At 38.6% G+C, this 21,969-nt stretch overlaps 1 protein-coding gene across 2 annotated transcripts in view; it reads left to right on the top strand.

The window, feature by feature from the left end:
- The window catches only part of unc-119 (unc-119 lipid binding chaperone), a 167,677-nt gene that overhangs the window by 120,459 nt on the left and 25,249 nt on the right, over positions 1 to 21,969 (top strand). For both annotated transcript variants that reach the window (XR_014132710.1, XM_081768778.1), the window contains exon 3: positions 15,741 to 15,854. Coding sequence is in view for 1 of the 2 variants with exons in the window: in XM_081768778.1 (XP_081624904.1) it covers positions 15,741 to 15,854 (114 nt within the window). In the remaining variant the exon portion in view is untranslated. The remainder of the gene's footprint in view (positions 1 to 15,740; positions 15,855 to 21,969) is intronic.

The following is a 21,969-nucleotide window of genomic DNA, read 5'->3' as shown; positions in this document are numbered from 1 at the left end:
AGACCTTGGTCCTTCCCTTGCTGCAATTTTTTGGTGGTTTGGTGAATTCAGAAGAGGCCGGACATTGCTTAAAGATGAAGAAAGAGCTGGACGTCCGGTAACAGCTGTGTTAGGTGAAAACATGGCCGCTGTGGAACAAATGATTCGAGAAAATTCTCGAACATCTTTCAAGGACATTGAATCTACAGTGAATATTGGATCGCCAGCAGTAACAAAAATTCTTCATGATCATCGGCTCAGGAAGGTTTCATCTCGTTGGATGCCTCACACTTTGACTGAACGGCAGAAGCGCATGCGTGTGGAATGTTGTGAAGAAATGCTTGCAAGATTTGATGGAGGCAATTCTCGACGCGTCTCTGACATTGTTACTGGTGATGAGACTTGGATCTATCAATTTGACCCTGAAAATAAACGCCAGTCTACAGTTTGGATCTATCTAGACGAAAATCCACCCACGAAAGTGAAGCGACCGCGAAGTGTGGGGAAGAAGATGGTCGCAACTTTCTTCTCCAAATCTGGCCATGTTCCAACTGTTCCACTTGAAGAACAAAGGACTGTTACTGCTCAGTTTCCCTAACGTGTTCCAGATGCTCCGGGAACGGCGTCGAAGAACTGGATTGCGTGGGATCCTGCTTCATCATGACAACGCGTCCGCACACACGGCCAACATCACAATTCAGTTCTTAGAATCTACGGAGGTCGAACATGACTCATCCGCCGTATAGCCTTGACCTGGCCTCGTGTGATTTTTTTCTGTTCCCTGGGATCAAAGATCGCATGCATGGGAAGAGATTTTGCAGCCCTGAAGAAGCTGTAGGGGCTTACGAGAATGAACTTTCAACAATCGAAGAAAAAGACTGGCAACACTGCTTCCAAAAGTGGTTTTCGAGGATGCAAAAGTGTGTACAGTGTAATGGTGAATACTTTGAGAAAATGTAAGTGTTAAATTGATTTTAAGTATGTAAGTTATGTCACATCTCAAAACTTTCGTAGTGACCCTCGTAGAAGAAGTTAACATGGATTAATCCTTTGAAGATAACGGCTTCAAACTGTCGACAACTGCTTCTTTTGTCGTCTGGGTCGGAACTACAAGTAAGTGTCTGTACGCTTTGACCACTTGCAGGAAGAACTGTTTTTCTTCATTTGTCAAAAGCTTATTGAACTCTTGAAATGGTTTGACTCCACACTCAGCTATGTCATTTACAACTTTGAAGTTTTCTTTGATAATTTTCCTCCTCTAACGTAATGTTAATTGCTGCTTCATTCATCCGGATGTGGTAAAAAAAAAAAACGCATTTATTTTCAACTTATTAAATAACTGGACTGATCCTTTTGAGGCAAAATCGTCAAAACAGTTTTGTTAGTTACGAGCTGAGTCTGCTCGTACCTTCTGCAGTGCAGGCTAACATTTCATTTTATTGACAACTGCCATCTTATCCTCACTGAATACTTTATTTGAGAATAATCTCAAACTAACTATAGTGCGTCCAGTAAGAGAACGTCTCTGACAGCTTGCAGTGACATTGCCACTACTCGCGTGTCAAGTTTTTTTCCGGTGCAACTGTAATGGCAATTTAATTAATGGTATAAGACAGAATGATCGTGGTTGGTAACACTGGTATCAAAGTAGGGGCTGCAATGTCCCACCGCATGAGGTAAGAAACGTCAGAGACCATCTCTTGTTGGCCGTGCTATAGTTCATCCGAAAGGTACTAAAGATGAGATTTGAAGGTATTTTTCACAACCTTACTTATTTCAGGATCAATGCTATGTCATTCCACAGGGAAAAATCTGACCATGGAGAATTTGAAACCACAGGTGCTTCAATCCAATATTTGACGTACACGAGAGCTCCAAATTTCACAAAGCGTCCTGAGGTTTTTACTTTTGCGTAGCTTTGAAACTGTCTTCATCACGAAACAAGTATATTTTGATAGCGTGTAACAGCTTCGCCACCCAACGCGCGTGGTGTACTGCACCTGGAGCTTTCCAATGAACATTGGCTCGAGTATGGCCCAGAGCAAATAAAGAGAACTCCATATAGTCATCTCTGGGCTGGTTCTTGCTTCCTAAGGCAACTAATAAAACACTGACTGCAGAGAGTTTAAAATCACCAGTGCCAGGAATATCTCCCAAATTCTGATAATTTTCTTGGTGTATATAATGCCATGCTGCCTTGAATCTTTTGAATAAAGGTATATCACGGGCTCCAAAGCAGAAAGCAAATACTTTGAGAACAATTTCTAAAATGTGGTGTCTGCATGCTAGCCATAATAATTCTTTTTCAACTTTGTTTTCCAGCAAAACGCAAGTTCTATTTTTCAATGCTGTGTTATCTGATGTAGTGTCAAAACACATGCCTACTATCTTGTTACACAAACCCCATTCATTTACCTTATTATAAACTGCATTCGCTGCATTTGCGCTAGTGCGACTTACAACTTTTGGCACGCCAAGCAATTTATCTTTACCATCTGCAGATGCTAAGACAGGTAAACGATCTACTTTATCAATGCCTAAAATTTCAGGAAGAATCTTCCCATCCCAATGAACAATGACTGAATCGTGAAAACAAACAGATTCCTTCAAACACAGTTTTTCTTACTGCTTTCCGTTTGCAATAAATAATAATACTTCGTGATAATGGCAATGAACTGGGATCATGGCCTAGTGCTGGTGCAATACAGACCATTTATCGTAAGGCATCCCTATCGGAAACTTTGTGGCGATCTGATGCACTGGTGACGTGTGCAGAAAATAAAGATATCTTTGCAATTGGTTCAGATTGCAAATCTCTAAGTTTTTTTACCATGAAGGATGATAATGGCCTATACGTACTATACAGCTCTTCTTCTGATTTATCTTTGACCGGATCAGAATTTTCTGATGAATCGTCTTCTGAATTTGAAATCGTCACAGTTGAGGATGCCAGGGACGAGAAACTTGGATCTGCCCCTTGTTCAAATCTCTCTTGTTCTTTCAATCTTCCTTTAAGAATCCTTGCTTGTTTTTTGCTGTATGTCTTGTCTTCTGATGAAATAACCATATTTCTTTCAGTCCTTTCATAAATTAAAACTTTGTCTTCATCTACTTTACGCATCGTAAGTGCTTCATTGTGAGTAGTGCTCTCAAACGGGTCGGGTTGACCCGACCCGATCGGGTCAGCTCGGGTCGGGTCGGGTCAGGTCAACTCGGGTCGGGTCAGCTCGGGTCGGGTTGTCGGGTCAGGCTAATCGGGTCGGGTTGTCGGGTCGGGTCAGCTCGGGTCGGGTCAATCGGGTCAACTCGGGTCGGGTTGTCGGGTCGGGTCAGTTCACTTTGGTCAACTGAGTTTAGGTTGAGTTTAAACTCGGCTGGAGTCGAAAGCTGCTGTTTTTCACTAGCTGCCTAATAAAAAATAGCAATTTTCAATTGATTTTATAGAAATCATAAATCTATTTTGAACACTTGCAGCTAGTGTTTTTATGATAAATGCTTATTTTTCTACTTGTGTGTACTTTAATTTTTAAATGTGGAAGATTGATTTTACCAATCGACTGTAATATTAATATTTACGCCAATATGGAGTCTGGATTTAGAACAAAACTAGAAGTTGTTTAAGCAACGCCAAAAGAGAGATTGGATATGGACGACCAAGCCCAAGCAGGGCCGCGGTGGCTCAGTGGTAGAGAATTCATCTCTGGTGCATGGTGTCCAGTAGCGTAGCTAGTTTTTTTCAGGGGGGGGGGCAATGAAGGGCCCAAGAGGATTTTGAGGGGGATATCTCCAATATATATATATATATATGTGTGTGTGTGTGTGTATTCAAGGTGAATGTTTCCATCTTTATTGTTCATGATTTTACTCTTTGGAAAACAGTGAAAATATAAGAATTTAGTACCTCAAACAACTAGGATTCATTAATGCAATTGATTTCTAATATAAGTAAATAGTTATTTAATCATGGCGTTTAAAATATGTGTAGCTGGTTGACTTAAGTGGAAGCAAACACACTTTTACAGGTAAAGAAAATAACTTATAGGTTCATGCCTCTACTTGAAGAGGATTTTTCTATTCGTGTGGGCAGCAGCAAACATATCTACAACTTGTTAAAGATCTAACGATTTAGCAATTTTCTTCTCAATATAAAGTAACACTAAGTTTTTCAACCTATCATGAGTCATTGACTTGCGTATACAAGTCTTTAATCTTTTCAAAGAAGAGAATGACCTTTCACATGTAGCACTAGAAACTGATATAATCACAGAGATTATACCTAGCTTGTAGGTTTCTAGGAATGCGTTTTTGTTGACACAAAGAAGATCAACGAAATTCGTTAAGGAATCAGCTTTCGTTTTCTTCTCGTCTTCATACAACTTAATTGTTAGAGCAACCCACATTATGCTTTATTTCTTGTTTAATTATGCTTTTTTTAAATTATGCTTTATTGTTAATTTCAATGATTATTTTACATTAATCGTGTATAATGTATAATTATTATACATCAAATATTCTAAATATCTTGATCTATTTATTGATATTTTTTTGCAACTAGTTTCTCTCATATTTAATGAGCTTTCTACTTAATTCATTGTAAAGAGATGTGCTTTGCTCGAATAAATTTTTTCTATCATTTGTGTGCGCCTTACAGGTACATAAATACAGAAAGGGAAAGTAAAAGATGCCACCAAAAAGTACAGAAAGTGCTTAAGTTCAAAAAGTAAACATAACAATACAGTGATGACGCCAGAGGGGGGCAAGGGGGCGATCGCCCCCCTAGTAGCTACTTCTGCCCCCCTGACTGCCACCTAGACTGCCCCCCCCCCCCCAGACTCGTACAATCTTTAAACATTCTTCATGTAGTATTATATATCAGTATCATAACCAATCTCATTGACAAAGTGTAGTCTACTTTCCATGAATTTACTATGTGGCAGATTAATCCTCAAGCTTTCTTCTTTGAGCGTCTGGGTATGCACGCATATTTCTGTTTTTTAATTTAGCCCCTTTTGAGGTAAATTTTAGTTATACTTCTTTCTTATGATTTTTAATAATTGTGCCTAGCGAACAATAGTAGATTTGGTCGACTTGTTTTCTTCTCATTGGATCAACTTCGATTGGAAACAAAAGAAAGGTAAAATCAGTTACGAAACTTGTTTGTATTTGTCCAGGTTTGAAGTTTTCAGTTTCATATTTTGTTTTATTTAAAACTTCTTTTTTCTGAAACATTATTCTCTGCTTCCAATATTCAGAGGATGTGTTTATAACAGCTTAGTTTGCAACTACCAGGGCTTAATTTTTTGAAGGAGATAAAAAGAGTTGTGTTTTCCCTTCCTGCAAATGATAATAATAAAATTATGGAATCAAATTGATTCCCAATAAAATGTATTGTCAGAGTGCTGATCTTTAGTTAGTAATTGGTTTATACTAGTGCTCCTTTACTTATTTTGTTTCAAAGTACTGACGTGACGTCTACCATATTGACTAGGAACTGCTGAAAAATTCGTAGCAGAAGGAGGAGTGCACATGGATTGGTGAAGTTTTACTTCTTCTTCTCTTCCCCCGAGAGTCAATATACTACCTTGTACAGTGCTCCAGCTTTTGCAGAAAAGTTAAAAAAATCTAGATTTCCTCGCACCACTGTTCGTAGAACAACCCCTATCAGATCTAAAATGGCGTGTTTCAAGTGTTATTTACGTTTGGGAAATAAGTAAAACGTAATAGTTAGACGGAGCTAAATCTGCGGAATAAGAATGATGATCTAGACATTGAAATCCTAGATTATGCATGTCAGTTATGTTCGCAGGGGCTTGATGGACAGGTGTATTCTTCTGAAGGAACAGAATTCCTTTCTTTTCATTTTCCGCAGCGTTGAACTTTGTATTTTTTTTTCAGTTTTGTAAGTAATGTAGAGATTCTGGATTAAATATCTGACCATTGAGGAGGTAGTCTACCACTCCATAGTTATACCAGAAGAATGTTCCAAACAGTTTCTCAACCTACTTCTGTGTCTTGAACTTCTTGGGGCGATGGAGAAATGAGTGCTACTACTCCATTGACTGTTGTTCCGATTCAGGATCATAGTGGTACAACCATATTTCATCTATGGTTACTATTCGTCAGCGAAATTGATCAGCATTACGGTCAAATTGGAAGAATACTTCTCTTAATGCCGTTACCCTTTTATTCTCCTGACATATATTTTGGGAACCCATTATGCCGAGAACTTGCGCATACCCAAGCCATTCTGAATTATGCTACCGACGAGTTCAAAAAAAAAAAAAAGCCCAGAATCCCTGACACAAGTTTTGCTGAGAAGGTAAAAACTGAGAAAGCGGGGTGCAGACCTCAGACTATAATAAATATAAATAGCTTAAATTATTTTTGTCACACAAAAACTGGCGTGGCCTAGGCCCTCCGGCCCCGGGCTATATCCACCACTGGCTGAAATGCTGCAATTTTCAAGAATAATGTCACAAATTGCATCCATGATTCCAGGAAGAGTCATTGCTTTTAATCATCCTGGATGTAAAGCATAATTTGTTGAGAAATTGTTACGTTTATACTAAACCACTTACTTCTTCACCACTATATATAACGGAGGAGTCCCGTGGTGTTTCACTGATTTCCTAATTAATTTACTTCGGTGACTTTCCTTGGTGGAACAAAAATATTATAACAGTAAGGATCTGGATGTTCGTGAAATTATCTGTTTTGGCACACATAATCACTTCAGAGGCCTGAGAAACAATAAGAATTTCATTATTAATATGAAAATTTATATTTGTACATTAGTGCTCTCAACGGGTCGGGTCGGGTTGAAGACCGACCCGACCCGACCCGTGACCCGAATTGACTGACCCGACCCGATGACCCGACCCGACCCGACTGACCCGAACCGTGATCCGACCTGATTGACCCGACCCGACAACCCGACCCGAGCTGACCCGACTGACCCGACCCGATAACCCGACCCGAGTGACCCGACCCGATAACCCGACCCGAGCTGACCCGATTGACCCGACCCGACAACCCGACCCGATTGACCCGACCCGATAACCCGACCCGAGCTGACCCGACTGACCCGACCCGACAACCCGACCCGACCTGACCCGACTGACCCGACCCGACAACCCGACCCGAGTGACCCGACCCGATAACCCGACACGAGCTGACCCGACTGACCCGACCCGACAACCCGACCCGAGTTGACCTGACCCGACCCGACCCGTAACCCGACCCGATCCAAGTCGGGTCGGGTCGGGTCACGGGTCGGGTCGGGTCAACCCGATCCGTTTGAGAGCACTATGGTCACAACACTGGGTGAACACCAAAATGCACTCCCATTGGGAATTGAACCCGGACCACGTGTACCGAAGTCTTACACGTTAACCACTAGCTAGATCAAGCGGGGATTTGTATATGCATCTTAATGAATATTTGGCACTTTTGAGGTTTGGTTATTTCTTTTTATAACTGATACCAATGTCCGACGTGGGAGAAATTTATTTTTATTTTTATTTTTTATTTATTTATTTATTTATTTTTATTTTATTTTTTTCTTTAGTTCTATGTGACGAAATTTTTCTTCAAGGTCAGTGTTCTCACCTGCTGGGACGGCAGGGCGTCTTCTCGAAAGGCAGTAGCAAGAGTCTCTTGGCGGAGACAAAAGGAAATCGTTTAACTACAATGATAAGGGTTGAGGAAACAGGAGAACACCTGTGATTTTTTCCAACCCTTTAACTTTCATTCCAAAATAGGTTTTAATGATTCCGGGACCCGTACCACTTTGATTTTTCTTTCTCGGTAATTAAAACGTATTTTACAGTATATATAGTTGCACGTAAGAAGATACATAATATGAATTTAAAAATACAGGTTGATATTTAATTATAAAGTACTAATTTTATTTCATCACTTTCAGCCCAACAAATGAAATTCAAACAATTCGCTCCCTAGGTCTTGGTCATCAATACTGCGTCTTATTCTTTGTCTTGCAGTCAAGTCTTGGTCCTGTATTTCGTAGTCTTGGTGATCTTTCATGCTATACAAGAGCCAAGAATGCTCACCTCATCGGTACAAATGAAGACCAAGTGTGATTTTGATTATGGTATTTCATACAATACGGAAAGCTAGAAAATACGCTCATCGCTACTTGGTGATCACCAAAACAAGGCCAAGAGCACGGTTACTATGCAATTCGTCTTGCATATCCAATCTTTATCTTGTTCTTGTATCGATGTCCTTGGGCTTGGTGAAATAAAATGAAATATTCACTTTAAGCAGGGGTGTAGCCAGCAGGTTCGTGTAGGAAGGGCCCGTCGTTTTTGAGGGGGGGGGGGGCGGCTACAATGTACAAAGCAAAAAATGTGTTGCTGCTAGTGTTTTTCAGGCCTAAAAGAAAGGAAAATTTTGGTTTCCTTCTGGAAAACTAAAAACACAATTTTATCTTATTTATTATTATTATTATTATTATTATTATTATTATTATTATTATTATTATTATTATTATTATTATCCATAAATTATATTCAAGATAGTTTTTATTATGCTTAATCAAGAACTACTGCCCGGGACCAAACGCTATACTTTTGTGCATAACTATAAAGATAACCAGAAAGTTCTGTCCCTTTTCGTGGAGGTCTGTGTTCAATTGGACCTCACACCGTGAGTTGAATGCGAGTGGAGATAAGGCGAACGTCAGTTGTTAGTGTGGGTATATCCAACATACTACCTGGTTGTGGCAATTCAGATACACAGTGAACTTGCGTAAAGACAGAGGGAACATGGGACATCCACAGAGCGTCATAAGAGCATGTATGCTGAACGAGTTCAAATGGAGGTCAAACGCCGCTGTAGCGGGACAGAAAATATGCCAGGCCTTTGTTGAGGGTGTCGTGACGACGCGGACAGTGCAGCGATGGTTTAACCAGTTTAAGGACGATGACCAAACACCCGAAAACACCACATGCCAGAAGACCAACACATGTACGTACAAAGAGGAACTGGGACTACAATTCAGTGTGTGGAGAAACCATTCGGCAGCACATTCATCAAGTTGGGAAGCACTACAAGTTGGGTCTCACATGTTTTGACTCCGGGCCAGAAGGCAACGCGGCAGTCGCATGGGTTTATTTACTGTTTCGGAGCCATTTCTGGACAGGGCGTTGACATATGATAAAAAGTGGGTCCTATACGAAGCTCCACGGCGCCGTCATTATTGGTTAGCATCCCATGAACCGATTTCAAAACAGCCGAAACCAGCACTGTACCAGAAGAAGGTCCTTCTGTGTGTTTGGTGCATCGTGCATCGGGAACTGCTACCAGCTGGTCAGAGTATCAATGCAACTGTGTAGTGTCAGCAGTTGAGCTGTGCTCAACAAAAACTCAAAACTCTGGAGCCATCACTTCTGAATTGCAAATAGGTCCTCGTTTACGGGACAACGCTAAGTCCCACGTGGCTAGGATGACTCAGGACACCATTCTCCGCCTTGGATGGGAAACAATATTGCAACCACTATATTCCCCGGGTATTGCACCGTCCGATTATTACCTGTTCCATTCTTTGGACAATCACCTTAGAGGCCGCCAATTCAAATCCCTAGTAAAAGTCCAAAATGCACCTGATACCTTCTTCGTTTCACGGCCCACCAACTTCTACCGCGACGAATTCCATGGCCTTCCAGAACGTTTTCAGAAGGTCGTCGATGTTGATGGGGACTATTTTTGATCTTCCAGGTTAGGTGACGTATCGATGTTCGAAGGTGGTGGGTGAAAAAGCAACAAAACTTTTCTTGGTTACCTTTTTATTTAAATTTAAGACCTTGTATACAGAACCTATGTACACGAGATTGATTTTCTTTAAATTTCACTTAATTTCTTTATAGTTTCCTGACAAAAATATTTATTTATTATTCGTGACAAAAAAAAAAAAAAACAATTATTTTATTACACTGAGTAGAAATAAAAGAGAGCGAATGAAATCCAAACTGAATAAAAACATTGTTTCTCACCAAATTTTCCATTCTCTGTCTTTTAAAATACTTGTTAAAGCATATAAAAATATAATGTACTTACAAATCAGTTTAGTACCTTTGTTTTATGGCTGTATTTATAATACCTTGTTAAAATGTTTGTCTTTAAACTGTCAAATATAAATCGCAGTAAATTGTGTAATCTGCTGTCACAAAAATGTATCCTATTGTTCGATCGGTATGGAAAAACAATATTTCTCCATACTATTTTACCGTAAATTATTAATTGTCAATAACTTTGTTACTTTTAAATGAAGGAAGCGAGATTATTTTACTATGATGTTTTTAAAGCTGGTCATTTGGGGGGGGGCAGGAAACCATTTGGGGGGCCTGAACCCGATGGCCCCCCTTGGCTACACCCCTGAGTTTAAGGTACCTCGATTCTGCTTTGAGGCTAAGGGATATGGTGACCATGAGAAATGAATGAAATGGTGGAATGAAGAAAGTGGGAGGAAACAGGAGAACCCAGAGAAAACCCACTACACGGCGTTTCTCCACCACAAAGCCTACTTAACACAAGTTGGGATCGAACCATGGACACCATGCACCAGAGATGAATTCTCTACCACTGAGCTACCGCGGCCCTGCTTGGGCTTGGTCGTCCATATCCAATCTTTCTTTTGGCCTTGCTTAAACAACTTCTAGTTTTGTTCTAAATCCAGACTCCATATTGGCGTAGATATTAATATTACAGTCGATTGATATTAATATTACAGTCGATTGATATTAATATTACAGTCGATTGGTAAAATCAATCTTCCACATTTAAAAATTAAAGTACACACAAGTACAAAAATAAGAATTTACCATAAAAACACTAGCTGCAGGTGTTCAAAATAGATTTATGGTTTCTATAAAATCAATTGAAAATTGCTATTTTTAATTAGGCAGCTAGTGTAAAACAGCAGTTTTCGACTCCAGCCGAGTTTAAGCTCAACCTAAACTTAGTTGGCCAAAGTGAACTGACCCGACTGACCCGACCCGACAACCCGACCCGACTGACCCGACCCGATAACCCGACCCGAGCTGACCCGATTGACCCGACCCGGCAACCCGACCCGATAACCCGACCCGAGCTGATCCGATTGACCCGACCCGACAACCCGACCCGAATAACCCGACCCGACAACCCGACCCGAGCTGACCCGACTGACCCGACCCGAGGGACCCGACCCGATAACCCGACCCGAGCTGACCCGACTGACCCGACCCGACAACCCGACCCGAGTGACCCGACCCGATAACCCGACCCGAGCTGACCCGACTGACCCGACCCGACAACCCGACCCGAGCTGACCTGACCCGACCCGACCCGAGCTGACCCGACCCGACTCGGGTCGGGTCGGGTCACGGGTCGGGTCGGGTCAACCCGACCCGTTTGAGAGCACTATTGTACATACAGAGATATGTTTTTCTAAACTACGGTTTCATTTTTCTACCTAGTACCTACACTCCTTCTGGATTGGACTACGACATTTTCAGCAGCTCCTCGTAAATTCTCTCTGTCTCTCTCTCTCTCTCTCTCTCTCTCTCTCTATATATATATATATATATATATATATATAGAGAGAGAGAGAGAGAGAGAGAGAGAGAGAGAGAGAGAGAGACGTAGCATATAGACGAATGTGTTACTTGTAGCATACGCGAAAGTAATTCAATTTATGTTTAGGCTTCAAAAGTTTCATTGAAAAATATTTCATGTGCAGACGTTACTTATTTGTTAGTTACAAATTTTATTTGAAATAAGTTTAATTTATAATCATATAGATCTAACATAAAAACAGCAACGAAATACACAATGTAATGTAAAATAAGTCAAACGTAATAAATATGTCATTTTTGGCAAATAGCCGCCCCCCGAAAATGTATCTGCCCCTCCTTTGCCCCCCTAAGAACTTAAAGCTGGCGTCGTCACTGTAACAATATAGTATGGAGTTCTTGCATACTATTCATTGTTGGCGGAAAAATTTCTTCTTTTACTTTCTTTTCTCCACATCAAGGGATTACACCGAAAAGTTTACAGAAATGAAAATAAGCTTTTCATTGTTGCATTGTTGTTCTCAATGATTTTGCATTGTAAATATTGGCTTTAAAAATATTAACACAGTGTGTTAAACTTTCAGTTAAAGAGAATTTTCCAAGAATTGTGCTATATATTTTAAATTATGCTTTATGCTTTATTTTCTAAAATTATGCTTTTAAAACTAGTTTCTCAATGTGAGTGCATTTTGGCGTTCACTCAGTGTCGTGACCATAGTGCTCTCAAACGGGTCGGGTTGACCCGACCCGACTCGGATCGGGTCAGTTCGGGTCGGGTTACGGGTCGAGTCAATTAGGGTCGGGTTATCGGGTCGGGTCAGTCGGGTCAGTTCGGGTCGGGTTGTCGGGTCAGGCTCCTCGGGTCGGGTCAGCTCGGGTCGGGTTGTCGGGTCGGGTCAATCGGGTCAGCTCGGGTCGGGTTATTCGGGTCGGGTTGTCGGGTCGGGTCAACCGGGTCAGCTCGGATCGGGTTATCGGGTCAGGTCAATCAGATCGGATCACGGTTCGGGTCAGTCGGGTCGGGTCGGGTCGGTCTTCAACCCGACCCGACCCGACCCGTTGAGAGCACTAATTGTGAGCAATGTCAAATATCTTATCAAGTTGCTCTTGAAATGATGTTTCACGTATCTTTTCGGCATCAGACATTTTTTTTTCGTTTTTTTTTTTTTTCTTTCTTTCAACAGCAGACATTCAGAATGTACTTTTTCGAGCTTATCAACACAATGTTTTGTAAGTCTAGTAGATATAGCTACCTTTTGCCACTGAAATTAATTCGTTTATAGTACTGTGACTTGCATTCTCACAGATTTTTTCCTATAGGAAAAAAAATGAATTTGAGAAAAATTTGCCTTAAAGTTAATAACTGATTAAATATAGATATTGATTCTACAACTCTGATACCTGTCAAGAATACACTGTCCGCTTGACGTGTTGAAGTTGATGGCAAAGCCATATTTTCACATACAGTCCATATTCTACAACAATCACATGTAACAGAACAATCTTCATGACTAAATATTGATTTCCCATTTGTTTCACTTTTAACAGTTTTCTTGATATTGAAACTTGCAACGTAACAATCCTCACGACCAAATATTGACAGTTCTATTTTTTTTCACTTCTTTATACAGTTTTCGTGATATTTATTTCACAAAAACAGCATGTGGAAAAATATATAATTAGAATTTTATATTACAAATATGAACAAAATAACGCAATTTTCCAGATTTGTAAGACGTTGAGCACTGCCTTCTATTCCACCTAGGACATTGAAATTTTGGCAATTTACTACTACCAGCTGCAGTAAAAAAAAAAAAAAAAAAAAAAATTGAGACGGTGCCCAGGGGTGTAGGATAAATTTTATTTTTTTGGGCCACCCTAATAAATATATATCAAATTATTTTCATTATTACTCGCGAGCCGGGCTCGGTCCGCGGGCTCCATTTGATTGTCAGAATTATAATCATACATTTTGAGATAGTTCCAAATTTCTACTTATAACGTTTAGCAAACTATATAAAAAGGTGATTGTAAAGGAATTAAATCTGTCGTGAGAAGTGAAATGTTTATAGTTAGAAAGAAATGTAATTAAGGCTCTTTACTATGCAATTACCTACTTGAATTGTGAGTAACACAAATCCATTAAATAGGGATGTCCACATGAATAGCAAATATAATTAACACAATCGTTATACTATAATAATAACCATTGTATTGCTGGAATCCACGATTAGAAAATTTTGAAATTTGTGCTAATTACGAGGTCTGTCCAGAAAGTAAACTACTTTCGAAATATAATGATACTTATCTTTTGTGAAACTTTAGTTTATCTATTCAAAATAGTCCTCTCTACCAGGGACGTACGCAGGGGGGTTTCTAGGGGTCCATACCCCCGAAAATCTCGACTTTTCTGTAAATTTAGGCTAATTTTAGGGGTAATTTTAATGTAACTCCATATTGAATTTTGAGCATCCCCGAAAAAAAATTCTGCGCACAGCTCTGCCTTCCACTGTTAATACATCGTTCCAGCAGTAGAAGATGTACTGGGAACTTACATTTTGGAATGGTTTGGAAGTTCTGTAGCAGCTTTTGTTTTAAATCTCTTCTATGCATTGGAAACTGTGACCTTTTAGGGTGAATTTCAGTTTGAGGAATAGAAAGAAATATGGAGTCTCATTCCGTAGCAGTTATCGTAAAATTTTGCGGACCGCATCGCAACACAAAAGCTGGCACAAGCCATTGCAAGTGCTATACCGATTATCACAAACTGAGACACACATTTTGAGTTGCGTTGTTCAAAGCCATACGAAATGAGACTCCTGTAGGTACCAAATCAGGCGAGTAGGATGGTTGTGGTCAGGGGTAGAGTGGCTCGCCTGGCAAATCCCCGTTGCATCCTACCCTTCATGATGCCCCCAAAACCCTATTTTATGTGAAAAATAAGTGAAATAATACAGCAAATAATTTTCGTATATGGTGAATCTTCGTTGAAGCCGCTTTTGCAGCCAGACCGGAGCGCTCGAATGTCTTCTGTAATCAAACTAAAGTAGCCTTGTTATCTTTCCAAGTTAGTGATGCGGGTTTTAATTTGTGTTTCTGTCTCTTGCTGCCTGTTAGATTGAATAATTTCAAGAAAATTAACATTCATTCACTTTGGGCGTTTAGGGTTGGTTTGTTGTTTTCTGTTCTAAACAACAAAAACGCACACACACACAGTTACACAGAAAATATGTAACACAAAAGCATAAAAATTTACATATAATTTTTCTAGATACAATTTAAATTGGAAATCTGTCTCAGGCCTCCGGAATTCCAGGAGACCCATTTCTAGGCTTTGACAGAAATAATATCCTTAATTCATTATCCTATAGATATTGAATTATAACCATTATGACATAAACATACAAAAAAACACACTCATAAACATGAATATTTTTTTTCTTTCAGTTACTGTAATTAATTAACATCCTGCCAATCTATGACCGATGACATCCGAAAATCCAAGAACTTCATTTGCAGGTGTCTTGGCAGAGATTCTGTTTTAATATATTCACATTGTCCTTTTATTTCTGTTTTTACTAACACAACATATAAACGTACACAATATTCATCATACAAATCGTTCTCATATTTATAATCACGATAGGTGGTTCTATAGAGCTTTCGCTTGTGGGTGAGCTCCACCCCCATTAAGATATATTTTTAAAATGATATTTTAGCCTAATGCTTTTCTCATTAATATACCACAGTTATCGGCAATATGCATTTTTGTTATATTTTAGCCGAATATTTCCTTAAAACATTATGGCTCTTGTCATGTCTTATTTCCATTAACCATTTTTTTTTTTTTTTTTTTTTTTGAATCAATACATATTTTTTACTTCTTTATACAATAGGAATTTAGGAATACCATATATATCTTGTTTAAATGTATATTTGAGTATTGAAACCTCTATAATTACTTTGTTCTTGTGTATATAGTATTCCTAACTCTAATATAGTTACTCCAAATCCGTATTCTTTGTTTTACATACATCTTTGATAACCATAAGGAAGGAATACTTGTATTCTAATAGTTTATTGGTTTCTCCTAAGTACGTCAACACTGAGACTTTGTGTTTTTATTGGCTGATTTTTTCTACGGATGTTGTACTGAATAAAATTAAGTTATTAATTTTCTTATTACAGATTATTTGTGTTCGCCGGAAGCCAATGTGTATGATATCGACTTCACACGGTTCAAGATTAGAGATTTAGATACGGGAACTGTGCTGTTTGAAATAGCAAAACCACCTCACGTTGGTAAGTGATAGTCATATAGTAATAAGCTCACCAGACAGAAGCTTTTAACTCCAAAAGTATACTATTTAGGGCCGGATTTAGGGGGGTGCAAAGGTCCACGTGCATCCCCCCCTTCGTTGTAAATATACACTACCTAAAGTGAGAAGCTAGCAGTGAGTTTTGCAAAATCAATAGTTTGTCAGTTTTGTGAAAGTTGAAGGAAAATAATTCATCGAGAGCAGACACTTAGCATTTCCAAAGGAATTCCTTATTCACATCACAGATGCCTAAAGGTATTTTTTTTTTTAAATTAATTCAAATGTACTGGTAGTTATTGGTGCACCCCCCCCCCCCCTCCGAGAATCCTGGATCCGGCCCTGATACTTATCAGATCATTTGTAGTACAGATCCATGTTATGTCAGTTACAGTTTCACTCAACAGTGTTTGTTTTGAAAGACAGGAGTAACTCTATGGTATACATTCTAGAGATGGTAGTCAATGAGCAACATTTTGCCCGTTTCACATTCATTGGTAAATGAAACGCGAAGGCCCATTTTATGATTGCAAAAATGTCACAGAATCATTACAGAAGATTATTCAGCGTGAACACTACGGATGAAATTGTTCATTGCAACTGTGGTATCAGTTGCTGCACTTGATTGGATTACAAATGAAAATTACGCTGAATTAGACAGTCAATTCTGCTGGTTTTTTTTTTTTTTTTTTTTTTTTTTTTTTTTTTTTTTCTTGCGACGACTTTTATCAAATTAAAAAAAAATAGGAAATGATCCAAAAAAAATGGATCAAAACATTGCGATCTTGGCCAATAATTAGTTTTTGGATTAGGGGCCACAAAATTTTTGAAAGGAAAGTTTTCGTATTTTCTACGGAATAAGCACACCATACTGAGTTAAGTGATATTTTGGGTTTGGCTACAGTATATGTAAATTCTCCAGATAAAAGGCATACAAGAAATTTTTGATTGAAATATATTGGATCTTTTGATCCAAAAACAATCTGTTTGAGTGCTGCTCATTCTACCTTTGGAACTACGTTTAACTTAAATTAAAAAAAAAAAAAAAAAAAAAAATGGCCAAAGCAAACTCTCATTAATAATCTATGTTGAAGTTTCTGCAACGTACCGCCGAAATTGAAACACTGTTACTTTGGTCAGATTTTAATTTTATTTGTTTTTCTGGTTTGGAGTTCGTTTGCAGTCAGTAGAAGTGAAACAGTACGGCTGCGGTTGCTGCTGATAACAATATTTCTTTGTTCACAGTTACAGGGCTGATTTAAGGTTGATCTCTAGCAATCTTTGTACAATGATTAAAGTGGATCACTAGGTGTTCTCGGTGCTATGCTAAACGCTGCTTGAATAGTGCGGCGTTGCCAGATAGTGTTCAGTGTTTACTGATGCCAGATAATAAACGGAGTAATTATGGAATTCTGCTTGGATACTTACTGGAGAAATTAGTTTTCGACACTTACCGCAATTCCGTTTCTCGAATTGCAAAGCTAGAATCCAGGAATTTTCTTATTGTGACTACTACGGTAAACGTACAAATTTGGCAACAACGCATTATGGCGTTTTGTGAAAGTTTCGTCTCAAAATCTATTTCCTTAAATGTAGATTAATATTTAAATAAAATATGAAACCTAACACGAAAAACGGTCAAACAATATATCTATTTCGTGACAAGATTATTACTTTAAAATACTTTACGCACACAAATAAATATTTCATAAAACGGAGTACTTCTAGTAAGATCTAACAGCAAGTGCCATCTTGTGTGCTCATTGCAAAACGAATCAAATATTTTCTTTTATTTGTTACATTTTTCGATATCAGGAGAGACAACCAAATGAATCAGTACCTTGTGCTGTAGCTGAGACATTACTCTATCTTATAATACAATATTTATTATATGTAACGTTTCATTTCGCAGTAGTTAAGGGAATAAACTAAAATATGTACTGACTTCCGGGTGGTGATCCACCTTAAACACAATGATTTTTTTTTTTTTTTCTATTTATAACACTACTACAAGTGACTTTCCGTCTAACTAGGTGTGCTACTACTCATTTCAGTAGTCCCCTCTCCTCACACTTTGCTAATTAGTGTAGTTTATTGTCGTGATGACCGTTAATTTGATACTTGTAAGATAGAAGCTTACGTGTTTTCCGGCTGCAGAGACATACGAGAGGAATGTCAAAAAGGAAAGTTATTGCAAAACAATAAATAGAAAAACGTTGATTTTATACAGGTTCATACATTGGCAAATTTGCTACATGATTATCATAATGCTTCAAGCATTTTCGGTGAAGTGGTATAAGCTTTCGTAGATCCTTGTTACATTCTATTGTATTATTATCACTGTGAATAGCATTTGCAAACTATCTGCTTTTCTTTTTTAACAAACTTATTTGCTCTCTACAATGGCTGAAATTCAATTGGAAGGACTTGATCCTGATTTAAACTGAACATGAACTTGTATTTAAAGCCGTATTCTTACTTTAAAATGCTATTTAAGCATTCATATTCTTTGTACACATGAAACTATATAATTTCCTTGTGTCACGAAATCCCCATTCACGTTTTGTGGGACACACTTTGCACTATAGATACTCGCTTATATTTCGATTCTAGAAAGAAGGAAGTATACTCAGTTTTGAGTATTGCTATGTACAGTAATACAGAATATGAATAAAATACCATACCATATTACACTCAGTATTCAAATTCTTGAGCCATTCGCCCAGATTGAAAGTTCTTTTAGTCCCCCTCAAGATAGCTAGAGATAGTACAACAGTGGGCGTTTTTGGAAGAACTAAAATGCTGGAAACTTAAAAAAAAAAAAAAAAAAGTCTTTATTTCTGTAGTAAATTTGTTTTCTTACATTAGATTTTATGATCAAAGGAAATATGTGAAGTGAAACAATAGTACTATACGTCACATACGAAAGAATAATTCTAGGGCTTGCCAATCACTTTTTCATTGCAACTTTTTTTTTTTTTTTTTCGTTTAAATGTGTAGCTGAAATCCCCGTTCTTCGCTAAAAGAGTAGTTTTATGAAAATATTTTAGCCGCGTCCCCCCTTCTGATACACATTCAAATGAAAGTGCAATGATAAAAATCCGCAATATCAGTGGCGTAACTAAAGGCTTAGGGTCCCTTCCGTAGACAGCGTGGAGTGGGGGAACCTTCCCTTTCCCTCTTCACAATTTGGGAGCCCCCCGCAATGCAGAGAGTTTGCGGGGCCCTTAGTTACGCCCCTGCGCAATATCGCCTCTTTCTTCAGGCATGTTCACAAGAATTTGTCTTGGGGGGTCAAATTCATTATGAGAATAAATTATATAAAAGTCTTAAAATCACCCCCAAAATTATAGAAAAATCTGGATTTCGGTGGGTCCGAACTCCCAGGACCCACCCCTTGCGTATGTCCCTAACTTCCCGCTTCCACTCCCTATGCCGTTGGGAGCTGAACTTGGAATTCAAACGGCATCGAATGTCCCACTATTCTTCTCAGTGACTCTGAAAACTTTGAATGGATTTCACACTAATATCGGCCGTTTTCGATTATTTTTATATTACCCTTCACACATCCTCGTATGCCGATATCGTGATAAAACTCTAAGGCCACCTTCCCCGCTTCAAAAGAAATTTTCAAAACACGAAACGTGTCTTATTTTTAATAAGGAGTGTATATATACTTAGTTTCATCTTTCTAACTTGACAGGCTCATAAGATACTGTGTATTACACACAAATATTTGACACCCTCTACCTCCCTTAGAGAAAACGCCCTTCGGGAAGACTGTGAGGTCTGTCCGATTAGTAATGTCACCAAGTCTACCAGTATATATATAAACATTTATTTACATAATAATAAGAATTATAATACCTGTACATTAAAATTCTTCAAAATATTGTCCTTCTGCGTCGATATATCTTTGCCAGCGGGATTTTCAGTTTACGAAGGCACCCGGGAAGGTCTATATAGGAAGTGAGTTTAAAGCCATTACATAAACTGCTTTCATGTCCTCCATTGTTCTGCATTGATGTCCTTTCAGGGGAATTACGAAGGAGGAAACAAAAAAGTCTGCGGGAGCGAAGTCGGTACTATAGGGTGGCTGGAGCAGCGTTTCCGCGTTAGGTTTCACCAGGTAGCTGGTCACAATGGAAGCAGTGTGTACTGGTGTATTGTCATTATGAAGTTCCCAGTTGCTGCTGATATCTGGTCTGACGCACCGGGTCCTTGTTCTGTCTCTTGAGGGCTTCTACGTAATATCTAGAGGTAACGGTTTCTTATGAGGTACAACCTTACGATAGACTATCCCCCTTATGTCAAAAAACACAATGAGCAATGCCTTGGTCTTTGATTTGCTCATTTGAGCCTCCTAGGGACGAGAGGAAGCCGAGGTGTGCCACTCGACACTGCCTCTTCGTTTCAGGATCGTACTGGAATATTCGTTTCATCACCCGTGATAACAATTAAATCCAAAAAGTGAGGATCATTTTCTCACATTTCTATAACGTCTTGACAAATTTCCAAATTCTTGGGACAAACTTCGTGCACACTTTCTTCATGTGCAAATCCTTGGTCCCAATATCCTGGACGGTAGTTTCTGGAATATTTATGTCAATCATTAAATGAATACTCATTCGACGATCTGTTTGTAAAAATTCTATCACACGAGTCACATTTTTGTCGTTTGCGGAGGTTGACAGCGTTCAACGCGGGCTTCGTTGTCGACCTGTTCACGGCCTGCCATAAACGCGTTGTACCGTCTGTAGACTTGCCTTTGTAATACACTCATCTCCGAAGATCTGTTGAACTATTGGAAAAGTTTCCGCTGCGGACTTACCAAGTTTCACACAAAACTTGATCGCGTATCTTTATTATAGTGAGCGCTGTATTGCTACAAGAGACAAAAGACATGTTTACGAAATCGCCCATCCTTCGTCTCTGAGAGCTCGAAGGTAACTGAACAGACCTTGTATTGTGATAAACTTAAGTTAGGCCATGGTCCACTCATGTATCAAAAATCATCAAAACCGATCCAGCGGTAAACATTTTACGTTTCATTGTTATGTAAATTATCCAAGAGTAAAGGAAGTAGATGTATATCTTTAGTAATTCCCTTTTTTAAGTGAAGCGTTTATAGTTTTGATTCATTTTTTTAAGGGGGGATTTATGCATCTGTAATTATTGTAAGATTTTGTTTCCTTTTTAATGAATGTTTCCTTTCTCTTTTTCGTTTGTATGTGTGTAGTTATTCAAGTGTAGTGTTGAGAAAATAGAAGTAGATCTTTAGTAATTTCCTTTTTTAAAATGAAGCGTTTTTAATTTGTAATTAACCAGGGTTGTTTAATTTAAATCAAATTTATTTTTCCTTAAACTGAAACAAAATGCAGTACTTTTGAGCATTCTGAAACTCTAATCCAATTTAAATCTAAAATTCGTATCTTAATCCGTGTCTTAATTCGTATCTGTGTAGCGGCAGTGATGTCAATTAATAGGATAATCAGAAGGAATGTTCTTAATAAATTACTTGGTTTATGTGTAGTGATGAAAGTTAGTTTATGATTCAATTAAGATAATACTGAGCTATTAAGATCAGATTTCCGTACTTCTTGGAATGCCATATTATTGATCATTAAATAATGTGACGAATTATAATCACTAATCGTGTTTGTTTCCTTATTAGTAGATAGCTGTCAGACGATATCATATAAGGAATCTAAAATTAACATTTAGCCAACCTCATCATTGCTGTTCCGTTTACTAGTTCGTAGCTCATACATTTTAAGATCAGGTAGGATGCAAGTTTAAACCAAATAATTCGTAATTCAGCATAAGTGTCGCGAAATTGTAATCAAGATAGAAAGCGCATACTCACGATAAACTATTTATTCTTTCTTGCACGAACAGAAGGTACAAAACGCTGCAAGAAAATGTTACAACTTGGTTGACATGGGTCCATGTCTGTAGGTCTCCACCAACTTGCTGCGGAACCTCATGAACAGCCTTTTACCGGACTTTTCTGCCACTCGCTTGGAAATGGTTGGCCACACGCGCTTGAAACCATTCAAATTCTTTGGAGGTGTCTTTCTTTTCTTGTATTCAGCCTTACA

Source organism: Thermobia domestica, chromosome 8, assembly GCF_964235325.1.
Source record: "Thermobia domestica chromosome 8, izTheDome1.hap1.1, whole genome shotgun sequence".
Lineage (NCBI taxonomy): Eukaryota > Metazoa > Arthropoda > Insecta > Zygentoma > Lepismatidae > Thermobia > Thermobia domestica.
Note: the sequence above shows the minus strand (reverse complement) of the source record. Positions and strands in the feature narration are given on the sequence as shown.